The following is an 18775-nucleotide window of genomic DNA, read 5'->3' on the forward strand; positions in this document are numbered from 1 at the left end:
TATTTCAAATTGTACTACTATCTTGCATTTTTGCTTGCTAGTTCATTCTGCTTTCCTGCCTCTGTCCATTCCTTTCTTTGTCTACGGACCTCACTTGACCAGCAGGTGGGAAGAGGAAAGTGGAGGGAACCATCCTCCTTCATTCCCTGCCATCTTCCCCTGACTTCTGGGATGGCCTCCCATCCTACGTGATTTTCTGTCCTTCCCCCCCACCCCCGACTCATCCAAAGAGAAGACACAGAGAAGGCTGCGTTTTGCGAGGTCCTTTATGTCTTCCATGTGATTATGTGTATAGATTTTACATCAAATCAAATGCAGAGACCTGTAATGCAACCTTCCCCATATAATTCTCTCTCTTAATATTGCAGACGTTCTCAGCTCGAAGGGGCTGCAGTATCACTAAATCTGCCAAAACATTAAATAACTTTAAGTGTTCAATATTAAAAGCTTTAATTACAAAAGAAAACCAACCAAATAAAAAGTCCAGTCACCGCCCTCCCAACTCAACAATGCTGTATACAAACAACAGAAATTTGTCAAGTTCTATACCACCAAAAGGAGTTGCTATTCATGTAAATTTCTTCCCATTATGCCAGAACTTGATAAGGCCACAGTAGATTTATTTCTTATAGCCATGGGACATCTTGCATTTTCCAAATCTTATTTCACACTGTCCATAGAATGTGTGTTCTCCACAATTGTCCAAAACAGATCATACTTCTTTCTGAAGCACTGGAATGGTATCTAAACAGGTTTTCTGCAGTGTAAAGTTATAGTTTTATTGCACCATCAAATTCCATGGACAGCATGAAATAAGAATATAAACAGAATGCTATTGGCTTGACAAGTCTAACACTATGATAAACCATGTGTCATTCTAATATCTTCTTGAACTTTATGGTAACTTTCCATAGTTGTGCTATACATTCTAATATCCCACATAACAGATTTTTTTCAGTATCACTTATCATGTTGAAACTTTAGAAGACAAGAACTACTTCCAAATTGGTATTATAACTGAACTGAAATTCACCACCATCCACTTGGGGATCTGCTCTTCCTTTGCTACAGAGAACAATTGTTGAACTTCATTCACAGTTGATTTCTAAATATCCAGCGTACTGTGTCAATGTTAAGTCTGCAACATTTTCTGCTTCTATGCATGTCCAAAGAGAGAAAGGAGGGAGGGAGATCTGGCAGTTGCTTTCAGCAGCAGTTTTCACAAAAAGGTAGTTTTGCAATTCTTCATAAAGAACTCAAGCATTTTTTATTCTCTACTGTCAGGTTGTCACAAAAGCAGTGTCCAAATGGAGTTATCAAATCCTACTTCTGCTACTTTCTTCTCCCCAGGATATGTTTTCTGAAAAGACATTTCGACAGATTTTTGATGAAATGCTATTTTGCTTGGATACTCACTTGCCCTGCTCAAAATGCTGAAGCAAATGCACTTTATCGGTTTATGTAGCCCCTGCTGAACGGGTGTATTTGCAGTGCATGAATGGATTTATGCTGCTGAGTATTGAGTCCATGGAGGATGTTTTCTGTCATAGGCTCCTGGGGGGGGGGGGGGGGTGAAGACAAATGTGAGATGTTTGAAACTCATTACAAAGGGTTACATCAGAATGTGAACCTAGTTTTGGAAACTGCCTTATAAAAGTAGAATTTCTATGATGTGGCAAACTCAAACATGAATAAATAGAATCATAGAATCATAGAGTTGGAAGAGACCTTGTGGGCCATCCAGTCCAACCCCCTGCCAGGAAGCAGGAAAATCGCATTCAAAGCACCAGTAAATAAACTAGTAAATCTTGGTGATTTCAGCACTAGCCCAATCATCAGTCTCGCCTTCAATCCCATGCCTCAGAGGAAAATGTGTGTGTGTTTGTGTACACGTCAGCGTGAAGACACCTTGTGCTTCTCAGGAGATTTAACAAATCTTTGTAATAATGTTAAGTAGCCATGGTTTTGCAATTGTTATTACCTTAATTTATTCGGGTTAAATCTAGACTATCCGAAATACTGTGTCTCCCCAATACAAGCCTACCTGTGTTTTTAGATTTTCAGGTCAGGGCTTATTATCAGGGTCTCCACTGTTACAGGTATATCTCTTTGGTGAGCACTGAAAGAGTTTCTTGGTCACTGCTCACAGGCTATTGAATTTTCCCCTGAGAGAGGCTTGGTATGTACTTTCTCTGAATTCTTTTTGCCAGTAGGCAAAGTCCTTCTTATTTACGCAGGCCTTCAGTTTTAACTTGTTGGAGCAATGCAACAGACATGCTGCTTTCAATGTTGTTGTTTATTTGTTCAGTCACTTCCGACTCTTCGTGACCTCATGGACCAGCCCACGCCAGAGCTCCCTGTTGGCCATCACCACCCCCAGCTCCTTCAGAGTCAAGCCAGTCACTTCAAGGATACCATCCATCCATCTTGCCTTTGGTCGGCCCCTCTTCCTTTTTCATTCCATTTCCCCCAGCATAATTATCTTCTCCAAACTTTCCTGTCTCCTCATTATGTGGCTTTCAATATGTATGAGATTTTAATATTTTTTTGGGGTTCTAAATTAATATTTCTATGTGGATTGTTGTTTAATGCTCTTTAAATGTTTGTTTTTAGATTCCTATTTTGTTTGAAAATACAGTGCAAACCATTAGAGTTTCATGAGTGAGAAAAATATGTGCGTGTGTGGGTGGGGGGGGATGTTAAATAAATAATAAAACATATAACCTTTTTTCCAGAACTGGCAGACACAGGTACAGTTGCTGTGATAATTTTAAATGTGCAAAAGCACTCCTGATAACTGCAAAATCCATGACCTTCAGGCAGACTTTGACATTACTCATAGTCATTTTCCCCTGGCTCAAATAGGTGAGGTTGAAAACTGGCAAAATTATTTTATCACTGTTGTTTCGTGCCTCCAAGTTACTTTCCACTTAGGACAGCCTTAAGGCGAACCTGGCATGGAGGATTTTCTTTGATGAGATTTCTTCAGAGAGAGTTGGCTTTATCTTCTTTGGAGGTTGAGACAGCATGACTCGTCCAAGAGCTAATAGTGGGTTTTCATGATTGACCAGGGTTTCCCATCATTATCTCTAGAGTTTTAGTCAAACTATTGCCACTCTGGCTCTTGTATGTTCCACATTGGACACACGGCAAAGCTGCTTTCCATAGGCCACCATGGCTTTAAAATATTATATTACTCTTATTCTGGAACAGATTGTCAGAAAGGTGAATGATTTAGGTGTGTTTCACCTTTGGAATAAATTCTTGATGCTCCGTGCTTTAACAGCATTGAAAAATAATATATCAAGTAAGGGTGAAAATGAACCTTTCTAAATAGTTTTTTCTTGAAGAGACAAGCTGTCTCAGCTTGTCTTGGTCTTGTTAACACCCACAAGATTTCTGACCTCTAAGACAGGAATGAGAAAACAAGCACTCCTTTGTCAAGGTTTCTACAGGTTTGCAACAACAACAAAGGTCTGCATAAAACAAATGACTGCTAACTTTGTAAAGCAAAGCACGTATCCACTGCAAGTGCAGGAGGACTGACTGACTGATGAAAAGGCACCCTGCCCCCAAAATCATCTTGTGTGTCTAATTTTTAAATGTCTATGCAGCCATCATAGTTTAGCTGCATAGTTTGCACAAAGTGTTTTTATGAAAACAAATGTTACCTGAAAAGCAATAGAAAATACGTTGCTCTCTCACAGGAAAGGCAGAAATACACTTCTGGAAAAAACAATCCTGACATTTGTTGTTCTTGCAAAAAAGAATGAGGGAAGTAAGGATTTACATCCTCAACTCGGGTACCTAATGAACGCATCAAGTTTCTATATTGTTTGATGCTAGTGTGCTTCAAGAATTACTTTCCCCATGTGAGCCCCATGGTACTATCAGAGATTCTCTGCCAAGACCATTCTTTGGATCTCCATTGCCTGTTGAAATGAGACTAGTGGTGACTTGGGAGCTGGATCTTTCTTTCAGTGTTCATACTTCTTTTTGTCAAAAAATTACAACATGAAGAAATCAAATATAAATATAAAGGAGATATTAATAATATCTATTGAAATGACTGAATGGTGAAAAAACAAACATAATGGATTATAACTAGAATACATTAGTATAGCCATTGATTAATGTCTAGCATTCATGAAGTCAATTTAAAGCAAAGGACATTAGAAACAGCTTCAAATTATTTTGGAAAAGTGGGATACAAACTCGTAATAATAAAAGGAAGTGTGTGCATAATTATGGCAGCCATTATTACTGACAACTAGTGCAGTGCAATAACAAATTTGGAATAAGTGCAATGACCATGGAATGGCTTTGGATTACAATTTCTGGGTGATGTGATTGTGAATGTAATGTTTTAAAATGTTTACTATGTATTAATTTTTATTTGATTTATTTTAAGCTTCATGTTTGTGTGTGTTTTTCAGCATTGAATAATTGCCTATATGTAAGCTGCCTTGAGTCCCCTTTGGGATAGAGAAAGACATGGTATAAATAGGGTAAATAAATAAATAAAAGTAACAGTGATTACTTGCCATGGTACACTAATGAAGCACCTGAAGAGTGTGCTTTGTTGTCACCTGTGATGAATTCCCTACCTTTTTTAGGCCAGGGAAAGCTCAGGAAGTAGGCCCAGGTACATTTTAAAATCTGACAGCTCAGTTAGGGTCTGGTTTTGAAGAGTACAGTTAGGGTCTGGTGTTTGAAGAGTGGAGAGGGTTTGTGTGGTAGGAGAAGAGAAGCCAATAGTTGATCAGTTAGTAGAGATAGATAGCTATTAGGGTGAATAGCTAGTCTAGAGTAAAGACAGATCCAACGGAAAGAACTGTCTGGAGTTTTAAGGAAGTCTAGTCAGAGGGAAGTCTGCTAGATTCTTGAGGGAGTGGAGAGTTGTTTTGAAACTAAGCCTTGAACTATTTTTAAAGTAACCATACGCTTTTACTCATTTTACTCATTTTACTCATTTTTGCAACCGTTAATATTAAGTGCCTGTATTGTTGAAGTCTCTCAAATAAACAACTTTGTTCTTTGTTAAACCACAACTGTCTCAAGAGTGCCTCTATGTGAAATAGTTCCATAGCAGTTTAGTGGAACAGAATTATAAGAATGGTGGCAGCTATTATTTAAATGAACCCCAGTGCTATTTACCTCAGAGTTCAGAGTCCTGAGTGCGAATCCAGCACAACTCAGCTTAATGTATTGTCGAAAGCTTTCATGGCTGGAAGCACTAGGTTCTTGTGCGTTTTTTCGGGCTATAGAGCCATGTTATAGCCCGAAAAAACCCACAAGAACAACTCAGCTTACTTGAAACCTTTTGCCAAACCAAAAGCTAAATATTCCTTGAATTGTGGTGGTAACCAGCATTCATACTAAAATTACCTCAGAAAATAGTGTGTTGGTGGCAAAGACTCAGCATCCTCTAAACACTTAATTGAATTTATTTAATAATCTTTTACATTTGGTGGCATATAGGTGGGCTTACTAAAGGAAAGGTTCCCTCTGCCAGAAGATCATTAGAATCAACCCTAATTAATTAACGATCCTTTACATTTTTGGTGAGCAGCATTTGGGATCGTATAACACATAGATCTTTACAATTTGTTTGGCAAGTGGTGGGATGAATAAAGTTCCCCCTGCCAGAAGAATTTCAGGTTTGCCCTGAGTGTGTGGATTTAGAAATTCACAACAATTCTCTTTACAATTGGTGGATCAGCGATGTAATAGTTTAACATCCTATAATCCTTTACATCATCCATGTTGTGTTGCTGAGTTTAAAGCTGAAATTCTAAATAGGTGTTTAGCTTGAGGAAAAAAATCAGAAGGGCATCTCATCAGAAAATTGTGGTCGTCAGCTCAACATTCAAGAGAATATTTAAGTTGTTATGCAAATTGCAGTGTGTATTTCAAAATGCAGCTTCTTAGAAGCAATAAAGGGGCTCATAAGGAAAATAGAAAACCATGTGGGCCACCCTTTTAAATGTTAATTAGATTCATGAAGTGCCAGAATCAAGTCAACCCGTCTACTAGAATACTACTGAGAGCATTTTTGTTTTCAAATAATATGAAGTGAACACATACTTTATATTTACTTTATTAAGTAATAAATGCTGTTTGGCTATAAAAATGAAGATATAATTTTGCACACACCACGCATAGTCAGTGAAATATAGATGGAATGAAGTCTATTTCACAAAATTGTGTAGGCAAGGAAAAGTAGTCCTTAGTGGTGTCACGGTTATCAGGTGTCTCTTGTACCAATTCACATGATGATCACAATTGGAAATATTTTTTTCTGAGTTCAATCTGTACCATAATTTTGAAGTTATCTCCATTACAGAGATAACTTTCAAGGACAGAAATGACAGCTGAGTATTTTTTTTGCCAAAAAATGTTCCACAAGTTCTTTATTGCAGGCATCCCTTTGTATCCCTTTGTCTCAAGTAGTTAGGAAAGTTCCCATGTCCACCTCTGTACCTATTAGGAATGATACATAAAGCTGCATATCCAATATCTTGCTTCACCCCAGGTTTTGGTCATTGTTATTGTTGAGTCAAGTTATTGGATTATTAAATTAATGGTACAGCAAGGTTCCTCTGGGAAATTCATGCCTTTTTTGAGGTATACTTAGAAACAATGGTTTTATTCACTATGCAAATGATTTCTCTGGGGTGAAACACGGCAACTATATAATTCCATATAATTTTAGATAGTTGAATGCCATTAAGCTGCCACCGTTAAAACAGTTTTAGAAGACTGAATTATGTAATTAAAGTTTATTGCCAATGCACCAGGCCACTTATGATCTGCACCTAGATAATGCAGAGTGCCTAGTATGCTATACATCCAATAAACTGAGAATAGCAGCAGTACGAAAGAGCCTCTATCCTAAGAAAGATTTCACATTGCTAATAATCATAATGTGGCTGAAAATGAAATTAACTTAAATAATAATGTATCCATGTCTTTTGGTGAAAGAAGAATGTGGAAACAGAAATGTGATGATATATCTGTTTGTTTGTTTTTTTCAATTGCATCAGACATACCCTTTTTTTGTATTCAAAGTGAGGGTGTGCTGCCTACTCATAGCGTAAGCAGCATGGCCCTTAAATATCTCCCCCATATCTTTCACTAATTCTTGTAACAGACAGAACTGTGAACAATATGCATAAATTGCTAACCTCTGGCAATTCTTGTGGCAATTCTTCTCCTACCTCCTTATCACCAATATGTAAATAGCTACTTATTCCTCCTCCGCCTTAAGAAGAAAAGGCTTTCAATCCTATGCTATGAGACATGGGAATTGTGAGAGGCAGCATCTGGTGCGTGTGTTATTCCCCACACCTACCCTGTGTTGTTTATGCTATTCACTAGGCAGTTTCTTGTTAATTCGGTGGAATGTGTTGAGATACACAGCCAGGGGGTTTAAATGCAGAATTTCCATACAACACAGAGGAATGTGTCTTCCCCTCATCACTTCATGATGCAAGCTGTTTCTTAATCTTTCTATATACAGTATTGTTTCTTCTGTTTATCCTTGGTGATCTTCATCTCTGTAACCAGGGAATTAGTGCCTGGGTTTGCCCGTACACTATTCTTAACAACTTTCTTGGTCATTACATATGAATATCCTTTAACTTATATCATAAGCTGTTTTGGGTCCTGTTTTGTGAGTCGAGCAAGATATGAACCATCTCAGAGAATAAGATTGTCCAGGGAGGCCCTGCTCTCAGTCCTGCCTCCTTCGCAGATGTGACGTGGGAATATGAGACAGGGCCTTCTTAGTAGTGGCCCCTTGGCTATGGAACTCCCTCCCCAGTGACATTAGATCAGCCCCTTCCCTCCTAGCCTTAAGAAAAAAAGGTAAAAACTCGGCTGTGGGGTCAGGCCTTTGGAGAATAGTGCAATGCAATTAATAGATCTGGAATATATGAAATGACTATGGAGCAGCTTCGACAATGACTATGGATGACGTGGTTTTAATATGGAATGTATTTTTTAATGTTTAATATGTTTTAAATTTTAATCTAATTTAATTTTAATATTTTGGAATTGTATGTGTTTTAAGGCATTGAGTAATTGCCTGTATGTAAGCCGCCTTGAGTCCCCTTTGTGGTAGAAAAAGGCAGGGTCTAAATAGAGTAAATAAATAAATATACTCAAAACAAAAACAAAAAAGCAAGTTGAAGAATGCCTGGAGAGGGAGATTGTGGCTGCTAGGAATGACCTTTGCTTATCTATTAAGAAACAGGTGCTGTTTTGATGGATAAATATTGTGTTGTATGTCAGTGCAGAGAACTTTAAAATGACCATTAGCTCAGAACACAGGTGTGATCCGGGAAGCGAGGGGACACAGTAGCTGCAGGTATATTACTATTGATCAATATTGTTTGCAGTCAAGGTACCAATTAGTCAATGAGCAGATTAACCCTGTCTCAAATGCTGTTGTCCAAGGATTCCAGGGAGAAAGGACACAAGCAACACCTTTATTTATTCCTTAATTCTCTTGCAACTATTCATCATTACTTGGACAGTCCTTTCCTTTTGTCTTTTCCAGTCTGCTCCCATTTTTTACTTTGTTCATCTTTGGCTCCATTAGTGTTCGTCCTGTCCACATATGAATCAGACGTAAGTGGGAAAATCTCATTTGGTAGCAGTAAATGACCTCTCTTTGGTTTTCTTCCAGTTCTTTGTGACTGTTGTTTTTCACTGGAACTTTCTCTATTATCCATGATACATTATTATCACTTCACCATGGAATAGCTTTTTGGTTCCTTTAAGAGCACAACACATCATAGACTATTATAGTAGTCATGAAAAGAAACAGAAAAAAATGTGTGTGTTTGCGGGAGGGCGTACACAACGGGCAATGAAAATTTCAAGAGAAAGGGCAAGGTTTGTCTCATGAAACATTTTTGGAAGAAAGAAAACAGTGGGATTGTAGTGGGAGGTGAAGTAATTGTAGGAGGAAACTCTTGGCTCACTCTTACTCTCTTTCTCTGCTGTCTTTTGTAATAAACTGTTCCCTTACAGGTGTTGTGTGCTGACTTGGTAACAAGTACACAAACAAGAAAACAGTATAAAGCAATTTCAGTCTAGCAAGACCTGTTCTTCTGAGTGGTTTCCCTTTCTGCCAGCTGGAAACTTCTCATTCACCTTTCTATGCTAACTTCAAATTTCTATGACCATGTCACAAGATACAATCATAGTGCTCAAATTTCACTTTGTCTGCTGTAGTTGCAGTCCTGTGAAATCCTGAGCTTTGTGGTTTGGTCAGATGCACCAGAGAAGCCCCCTCCCTAAACTGCAAATCTGTACGATGTTCGATGTTCGTAAGATGTTGCCATGGCAGTTATAGTAGCTTCTCTCCCCACCACAACTATCACTTTGTTCTTTTTTCACATAGTACTTTTCTGTAGCTATCTAAATGAGCATAGTTCTCTGGAACCTCCATGGAAAGACTGCACCTGAGTCACTGACTACAAAGTGGAAAGTGTTGTCCTACTAAACAAGGAGTGGGTTTTGAAAATCCATAAAGCCACTTCCTGTCTCTTTGGCCAAAAACCTGAAGAGCCACTACCAGTCAGTGTAGACAGTTTGATCTAGATCAGGGGTTCTCAAACTTTTTCAGCCATGGAGCCCTTTTTGAAGCAAAAGTTTATTGAGGATCCCCAATAAATGTTTATATTTTATATTATATATAATGTATATATATCAGACATGGCCCAGGCTAGTGGCAGATGGATGGAGAGTGTGTGAACTAATTCACACAGTGTTGTGGTTCAGCAGGAGCTTCAGAAAGATCTGGAAGAGGATGATGGGTTTCAGATTCCTGAACATGTTCCTATTGTTGATACAGATGATGTTAATGCTGATGCTGAAGACAAGTTCCAGTTTCCCATGGGAAGGGATGTTGTTTGAGAAGATGTTTCTGATCTTAGTGAAACTTCACAGGTGCTGGCAGAGGAGGCGAGTCAGCCTGGCAGCAGCTCTCTGCCCACTAATTCTGTTGATTCCCAGCTCCAGGATAATGAGTTATTTGACCTTGAAGGCTCTCCACAGTTAGATAGGGAGAAACGTTTGGAACTCAGGGTTCGTCGTAGTACAAGGCTTGCAAACAAGAGAGAGGTTAGAGCTCAGAGGAATGCTTTCATGCTGGGAAAGTATATTTAGTGAGCTGATTGAAGGCAACTTTTGGCAGTGCAACTTCAGTGAACACCCTGATAACTTCCTGGGATTGCCTGGGTTTTTGGGCAATTCTTTTGGTTTCTTGGGACTCTGTCATGCTGCCATGGAATCTCGTTTGATCAATGCTTATGAATTATGCTTCATGTTGCCAGAGTTTTGGAAACTCTGCCTTTGCATTTAAGACCCTGTTTAACTATTGAACTCTTGCAACTTTGCTTTTGTGTTTAAGACTTTGCTTTTTCTTTAATAAACTACAAAACCTACAGCCTTGGTGTGTGTGGTGTTCTAAGCAAGGTGCATCTACCCTGAGGTGTGACACACAGTGCAAAAAAGGAGAGAGAAAGAGAGAGAGAGAGAACAATACAATATTTAAAATGAAAAACAATTTTAACTAACATAAATGTAACAGTATTTCAGTGGAAGACCTCCAAGGCCATCTAGTCAAACCCCCTTCTGCCATACAGGAAAGACACAATCAAAGCACCCCCAGCAGATGACCACCCTGCCTTTGTAACAACAAGAAGAACAATAACAATAAAAAACATAATAGCAGAGCCCCTTCTGCCATGCAGGAAAAATACAATCAAACAGATTGTATCTGTTGTATTTTACAACAGATGGCTATCCAGCCCCAACAACAACAACAACAACAACATGTGATGATGATGGTGGTGGTGGTGGTGGTGGTGGTGGTGATGATGATGATAAATAGGAGAAACGGCAAAGGCCATCCAGTCCAACTCTTTTCTGCTATCTAAGAAAAGCACAATCAAAGCACCCCCTGAGCAATAGGAGCCCGGGGGGGGGGGGTGTCTGGCCATTGAGAAAAAGAATCTGGGTAGGGAGGGAGGTGGGGGAGAAAGGGTCTGTGCCCTGGGAGGCTGCTGATGCTGTTGTTTCCTGCAGCTTAAAACTTTAATTTTCCTGCATTTCTCAGGAGGAAGAAAGAGGAGGAGGCAGGAAGCATCATGGCAGCGTGGCGCCCTTCACTATCACCCATGGAGCCCCAAAGGCTCCACAGAGCACAGTTAGAAAAAATCTGATTTAGATAGACCACTGCTCATGCCATTTAATTTGAATACTAGTTCTCTAAAAGGTGAATCCCACTTATCCAGAAGCAATTAAGGAGGGAACATAATTGTAATTCATTGTTATCATTAGATGATGTAACAGGTTATTTTGAGCAATGTGTGTCACTACTTAAATAATCCTAAATTGTTATCTTCAAGGAGGACACTTGAACTTTTTAAGCATAGGATTTGATTAAGAGTTTTGCGATGATTGCCAAATGGGAAGCTCGAAAGACAAAAGAATTCCTCTTGAGGAATGATTTATTGCTGGGGGACACAATCTGCATTTTCAAGGATTGCATGCTGGCTACAATGTATCAGGCAACCTCTCCTGGATACTGTGACTTTTCCTCTGCCTCCACACAATCATCCCACAGACAACTAATCCTCCCTCCCTATCACACACATGTGCACATGTGTGCACACACTTAATAACTTTTGAATAGCATTCTTCCCTTGATGCTGCAAGTAGAATGAAGTCTTCAGGATTGCAAAAAAGGAAAGATTGAAGAGAGGGCCTTCCAATTGGGTTGGATACCCAGGTGAAGTTCTCAGTATTTATAACTTTATCATAGCTTAGGACATATTTTGTGGGAATTTTTATTGACAGGTAGCCTGGGATATAATTTTCCATTAATCACTGTTGTGTTTGTTTCTTTCCTCCCTCCCTCATTCCCACTGTGTCTGTCTTTCCCTTCTGCCTTCACTAAAAGTGGCTGTTCTGCTATCTCCGAGTTCCTCCTGCTGTTCTGCAATAGGCCTGTTCCTGTCTAACCCTGAACGTATTCTGTAAGTCTTCCATTTTATTATTGTAGCATTACATGCTTCTATGTATGTGTGTATGTATGTATTCATTATAATTGGCTTCCTCAACTTTCTTCTTTCTCCATGGCTCATAGTTGGTACTGGGTGGGCTTGGGACTGGTGTCTCCCAGCTCTTCTTCATCTGGACTTTCAGAACATGGCTTTACTGGGAAGTTTCTGGGGTTAGGATGATGGTGGTGAATTATAATCCTGAAGTGCACCAGATGTCCTCAATCTGAAAAGGCAAGTCTACACTGGCTACTAAATGAGGCATCAGTGTTCATAATTCTAATAGCTAGAAAAACAAGGTGCAAAATTCATTACTAATACAATAGTAATTGTATTCTGTAAACTTGACTACTGCTACCATGACCATATTATGGTAATATACTGAAATGGGCCTAAATCTCTACTGAAATACACCCACTGAATCAATATATATCAAGATGTGCATTGCCTTACCAAGATTGTTACCATGTTCCAGTCCATAGAATGGATTTAGACTCTGGATTTTCCCAGATGAGGTTTCAAGAAGTTCCCTTAAGATGTAATTTCAGCTCATTAAAACTGGTGCATTATCATCACCTACATCCCCAGGTATACTTTTTAATAACAGGGTTGAGAACAAGCTTTGAAGGACTGTAAATCTGGACACGTAATGCCCAGGAATTGACTTCAGGACAATGCAAGACACACAAGAAAGCATACCCCTGTGACATTCCGTGCATGGATAACATGTAGTCAAATTATTCATTAGTCTTTTTTGCAATGTAAGTCCAGTTCAAAGACCATCCCACAGCATTGTGTTGAAAGCTATTTTTATATCATCTTAATTCCTGTGAAAATCTTTATGGCACTTATAGAGTGAACGAATTCTATAAATAAAAAAGTCTGGAAATTTGGGTACAGTTGATTACAGAGGATGATGAAGAGCAATTAATTAAGTGACATTCTCTACAGCATTTCCTATTATGGAGCTAGTTTTCTTCACATACTACTTTGGCTGTCTCCAGTTTTCTCAGAACAACATTATCTCAAGCTGGAAGAATTTGACATTTTGGCAGCCCTAATGAAGAAGTACTGGAATGAACATCACATGTGACTATCAAAAGTGACTCAAGGGACAAGATACTTCTGAGCAAGAGGAAAATCCAAGGTTCTTATTATGCATACCAAGCTGTCACTATGGGCTAAGTTCCAGTCTTATCACTAAGTAAAATTGGCCCATTGAAATGGACTTAGACTGAATGGGACTGATAGGCTGCATTTATTTTTATGAACATATTCTAAGGAGAGGTTCTGCACCTCTGGTTTTAGTACAAAGGAACATCTGGATTTCATGTTATGTATACAAGTGTTAGTTCCAGGGTTTTCTAATTATAAATGGTGAAGGATCAGAAAACTTTAGTATGTTTTGAATGAGTAATGATGTAAAGCAGGACTTGCAACAAAAAATAAAACAAAATTAAAGGGCACACTGAGTGTTTTGTCTCACCTGGACATAGTATTTTGTTATGCTGCCACCTATGTGCTGCATTTAGGACTGCATTAATTTTCCTTCTAGCATTGCTAGTAGCGGACCTGTTAGGTACTGGTAGACATTAACTGGTTTCTTCCCTAGGTAGAATATCTAATCATGGTGCCTCCTTCTTGTGCTTTTCTGTATCATCTTGAATTGTGGTCTGAAAGGTGCCTGGCTTCATGTTTATTTTAATCTCATCCATCCCATTATGTTATCTTCAGTTAACCTAGTTCAAACATCCATTTATCTTTCTCCCACAGCTAAATATTTGATCTCTTGAGTATACTAGATGTTTGAAGTTCATATGTGTTTTATCAATAAAGTTAAATTTTATTTTCCTTTGGTGGAGAGAATTTTTTTGTTTTCCAGATACAATTGAACTGTAAACCCATCTCACTTGATATTCAAATGAGAACTGTTGATCAGCAACACTTAGAGGTCCCCGCATGCTGCAGGTTTACATGGAAGTGTATATTGGATGTGACCTTAGCTGATTGGAAACACACATAAAAGAGGTTCTAAAAATGCATGTTGGTGTGTTGGAAGTATGTCAAATTAATCTACAAGAATTAGGGGACTGGGGGGCTTTTGCAACTGTTGAACAATGTATGTGGAAATAAATTTACAAAGAGATACAAAATCAACTCAGTTGTGTTGGAAACACTGAATGGCAGCAGAAGTGGAAGTATCAGGTTTCCTCCTCATTTTTTTGGTGGAGATATCTAGATATTTTTAAGATGTTTCATTTAAGGTATGTTAACTATGAATTGCATGTAATTTAAGCTCCAAATGCAATGTGATCTCTGTGTCCATGGGAACGGTACCTGCAGTTCCATTTACATTCATTTGAAAAAATATGTACTTTCTAGGTTCTCCAGCAAGATGCTATGAAGTGCTTCCACCCGAAGTCATTGACTCAATAGGTTTTGATATTATATGCATTTTTTTGCTGATCATGGTAAGTCCAGGAATATGACCACTGCAGATAGGGAGGTCATTGCAAAAGACAAAGAAGCAAGCCTTAAAATATAGTTAACCCTCCACATTTGTAAATTTCACGGGTGCAAAGCTTTCCAAACCATGTTTACCATATACAAAAAAGTAGAGTAGAAACCCACAGATTCAACCCATCTTCTTTTTCAAGGCAGAAGCAGATATCTAGCAGGTGAATTCAATACACCTTTCTTTTCAAGGCAGAAGTAGGAAGCAGCTAGCAGGATTTCCCACTACCTCAACTTCTGTCCTTTGCCATTTTTAAAGGCCTGGACACCTGTTTGCAGTCTCTGTCATTTTCACAGGGCTCACAGAAAGACTGGGAACATGAGGCAATATTTATAAAACCCTGTTGGGAATGGCATAGGCAAGCAGGGGAGGCAGTAGCAAATAACCCATGAATAACACAGCCCAACAAAAATATTCTTGTGTCTTAGTTTGTGGGCTTGTTCCTGGGGTTATTTGGGGTGCTGATTCAGAAAATTGCATTGGATAGACCATGTCTGTTCTAGTTTCTTAAATATGGTTATCATGGTGTTCTGTGGCTAGAAGGTAGAAACTGGCAGATGACATGTGTTAAATATCTCAAGAACAAGAACTGATAGAGGGAAATTGGTTCCGTTTTTGGAATTAATAGATGAAATATACCCAGAAATGGGGTTAACATTTGAGGCACCAAAACGTGTGTTAACCAATGTAATCGAATCTGTGAAGATTAAACCCATGATTGTGGAGTGTTGGCTATAGTGCCATGCTGTATGAGGGATATCATTAAACATATCAGTTTGTAACTGACATTTGTATTCAAATATTTTCTCCATTTTGACACCTTTTAAAGCTTTTCTTTTCTTTTAACTATTTTGTGATAAACGTTGCCTACTTTTTCTCTTGTATTCTAAATAAATCACCAAGAAGTCAATACAGGAGTTTGCTTGGGAGTAAAGGTGATATGTATTGTCGAAGGCTGATATGGCTTTGTCTCATCATAAATCTTGGAAAAGTTACTATTTTAGATTTCAGCTCTCAAAATCTTCCTGTCAGCAGAATGATTCTAGTAGTTGTAGTTACAAAAAGTAATTTTTTCAGATTCTGCTGTTTGAGATATTTTGCTACAAAATATGGGTAAAATCATAGTTGGCTATATAAGTGACAAATATATGAGCTCCAAATTGGAAAAGAAGTGGCAAGCAACAAATGGTAAACAATAATCAGTGGATGTTCTGGAGGTAATATCCAGAATTCACTGTCATCGCAGAAAGCATTTATTTATATCAGTGAAAACATTCTGGCCTTTTAGCGGCTGAAAATATACGTATGTTGGATTTGCTCAGCTCCTTATTATTTTGCTGTTCAAACAGCTTTGTATGATGGTAGCGCTCAGTCATGAATATATTCTGCAATTTGCCAATGACAAGGCAAACCAATTTTGTCAGTCTTCAGAGTCAGAGCTTTGATGAGGCTCCAATAGTGAAAGGCATCCAGGTTGATAAAGCAGAGTGATTTTTAGAACTGAGTGATTCATCTTAGAATGGAATTAGCTCTATAGAGGTACCACTTATGATGACGGGATTAACTCTGACAGACTTGAAAGGTGACATGGGAGAACATTGGGGAAAAGACGTATTCTCTCATGTAGCTACATTTTACAAAGGTAACCCAGGTACAGATTGTAACGACAAAGAAAAAAAAGATTGACTTTGATTTTGTCATATATTAAACCAGTCACTACTAATAAGATAAATCAAGGCCTTCAGAGAACATTTGTTCTGTTCTGAGAAAACCACACTATTTTTTGCAATTTTTTAAAAAAAATAAAAGCAAACATAGCTCTTGGATTTTTCTCTTGGATTTTGGACAAGTCAGTTATTTCTAAGCTCTTCCTTTCAAAACTGCATCAGTGGAATAGGATAAGCGAAGGGATTGCGTTTGGATTCTGTTTTACAAATTTATATAGATATAATGTCACTGTGCATGTATGATAACATAAACATATGTTTAAATGTGCTGACATTATGTTGATTTCCATCATGGTGGGATTCATATTTTATGCAAAAAGACAAAATGGAGAGCTGGAAAGTGGACATACGTTGCTAAATTTCTCATTCTAGATGTTCCCACGAACCCACCACTTATGTTCTAATAACATTCATAGCATAAGTGTTCAATTTGGGACTGGAACCAAAAGCAGTCTCCTAACAATGGAACAGACTCACTCAGTCCATGAGCTGGATCCAGCCCTCCACTGTCTCGTACAGTGCTTCACCTCTGAGAGGGGGCAGAGGAAATCTTTGAAAAGAAAAAGAGAGGACATTAAAAGTCCATCTCACAAGCAGATAAATTTACCCTTGATTTTTTTCAGTAAAGGCAATGTATAAGCCAGAAAATCAATGGTTTCAGCACATGCTTATATCAATCTCAGAGTGGAAAGGTTGAAAACGACCATGCACATGTATCCTCTTTCTGTTATCTTCCATCTGTTTATTGCTTCTATGTGCTTATTTTACATGCTTATATACATGCAAATCTAAAACATTAACTGCTCTTTCTAATTCTGGCTGTAACAGTTGATAATGCTACTTGTTAATAATAATAATAATAATAATAATAATAATAATAATAATAATAACTTTATTTTTATACCCCGCCACCATCTTCCCAAGGGGACTCAAGGTGGCTTAAAAGGGACAAGCCCAAAAATTACAGATTAAAACAACCACATTAAAAACAATCAAATAAAAGCATAACATACTCATGACAACAACAACAACAACAACAACAACAACAACAACAACATAAAAACAAAATCATGCTGAAAACAAAATCGGAGCAGGGTGTGGGCTCAAGTAAGTGCAGAGGATTCCTAAATATGGCCAAAATAAAGTGCAAAAATTCAATGCGCCTGGCTGGAGGAAGTGCCATTGGACCATAAAGCGTCGAGATTGGTCAAAGGTGGGCCGAGCTAAAGTGCAGGAGCCTAGTTCTGTCTCTCATTGGAATAGATTTGAGGGTTTGTGTCTGGCTATAGTTCCCCACTTTATAACAAACAAATCTCCATGTAAACGAAACTGTGAATAGGTAAAAAATAAACTCCTTGTGTTTTCCAAAGCTGATGCACACTTGTGGCCACAAAGCCTGATCTTGTGAATTTCTACCCAGTCATTCAGCAGTGTTGAATAAACATTCTCGTGGACAGGCAATATTTTACAATGCACTGGAGTTAATAAAACAATAAAGTTGTTGTATATCCTGTGAACAAGGCAGAAGAAATGTGAAGATTAGAAAAGAAAAGAACTTGATTAATGAAATGATAAAGATGTTGTGCATCCTCTGAACAAGATAATACATAAGTGAAGATTAGAAATGAGAAGAGGAACTTGTTCTACACCCGTGAAGCTTATAGTCACTAAATATCACATGCAATGTATGAGAAATTACTGATGTCACTCCTGTCATGTGACAACTGAAATTTCTCAAGAAGTTCAAGGTCAAAATTTAGAAATTCAGCATTCTCCAAAAGTTAGAAACTTTCAGGATTTCTTCTGCCCAAGCAGCATTACACGTGCTTGGGTTTTTTGTTTGTTTGTTTGTGTTTCCATTTTGTTTTGTCTGCTTTTTAGTGTCTATTCCAAGTCCTGGGATTCTCTATTTATACCACTAGCTAAAGATTTGGTGTTCTAGTGCGGCAGATTAATGGGCTGTCTATCTGCTGAGCAATGACTTCCTGGTGAATCATGGTGCAGATGGCAGCACCATTTTTGGAGCTATAAATACTCTCACTGTCATAGCTCTTTGAATGGTACTGCCGTATGTACCGGAAAAGCGGCATTTTTAATATCTAAGAAAGTTTGTGCCTCGTGGATTGCTACTGTGAATCATGTGGAATTCTGAAGATTGTATACCATGCTAAGCATTGGGGAATAAATTACAAGGATGTTGCTATCTGTTCTAGAAAAAAAATAACAATAATCGAAGGATATTTTTGTAAGTGGATGATATAGATCAATGCTTTCGATCCATGAAAGAAGCAGTACAATGTACAGCGAAGGAAATGCTTGATATCAAATCAATTATCTGGAGTTTTGCTTTTTCAACAGATAATGTATTTCTGTGGAATGATGTCTAAGGTAATGTCAGGGGTGCTTTGAATGTGATTTTCCTGGTTCTTGGCTGGTTCATGGGACTGGATGGCCCA

At 38.3% G+C, this 18775-nt stretch overlaps 1 protein-coding gene across 3 annotated transcripts in view; it reads left to right on the forward strand.

The window, feature by feature from the left end:
• HTR4 (5-hydroxytryptamine receptor 4) overlaps positions 1–18775 on the forward strand; it is a 207847-nt gene that overhangs the window by 172648 nt on the left and 16424 nt on the right. The window contains exon 6 of one of the 3 annotated variants that reach the window (XM_060765049.2): positions 11978–12053. The exons of the other annotated variants lie outside the window; for them this stretch is intronic. Coding sequence (XP_060621032.2) covers positions 11978–12038 — 61 coding nt within the window. The 3' untranslated portion in view covers positions 12039–12053. The remainder of the gene's footprint in view (positions 1–11977; positions 12054–18775) is intronic. 3 annotated transcript variants of the gene reach the window in all.

Source organism: Anolis sagrei, chromosome 2 (assembly GCF_037176765.1).
Source record: "Anolis sagrei isolate rAnoSag1 chromosome 2, rAnoSag1.mat, whole genome shotgun sequence".
NCBI classification, from domain to species: Eukaryota; Metazoa; Chordata; class Lepidosauria; order Squamata; family Dactyloidae; genus Anolis; species Anolis sagrei.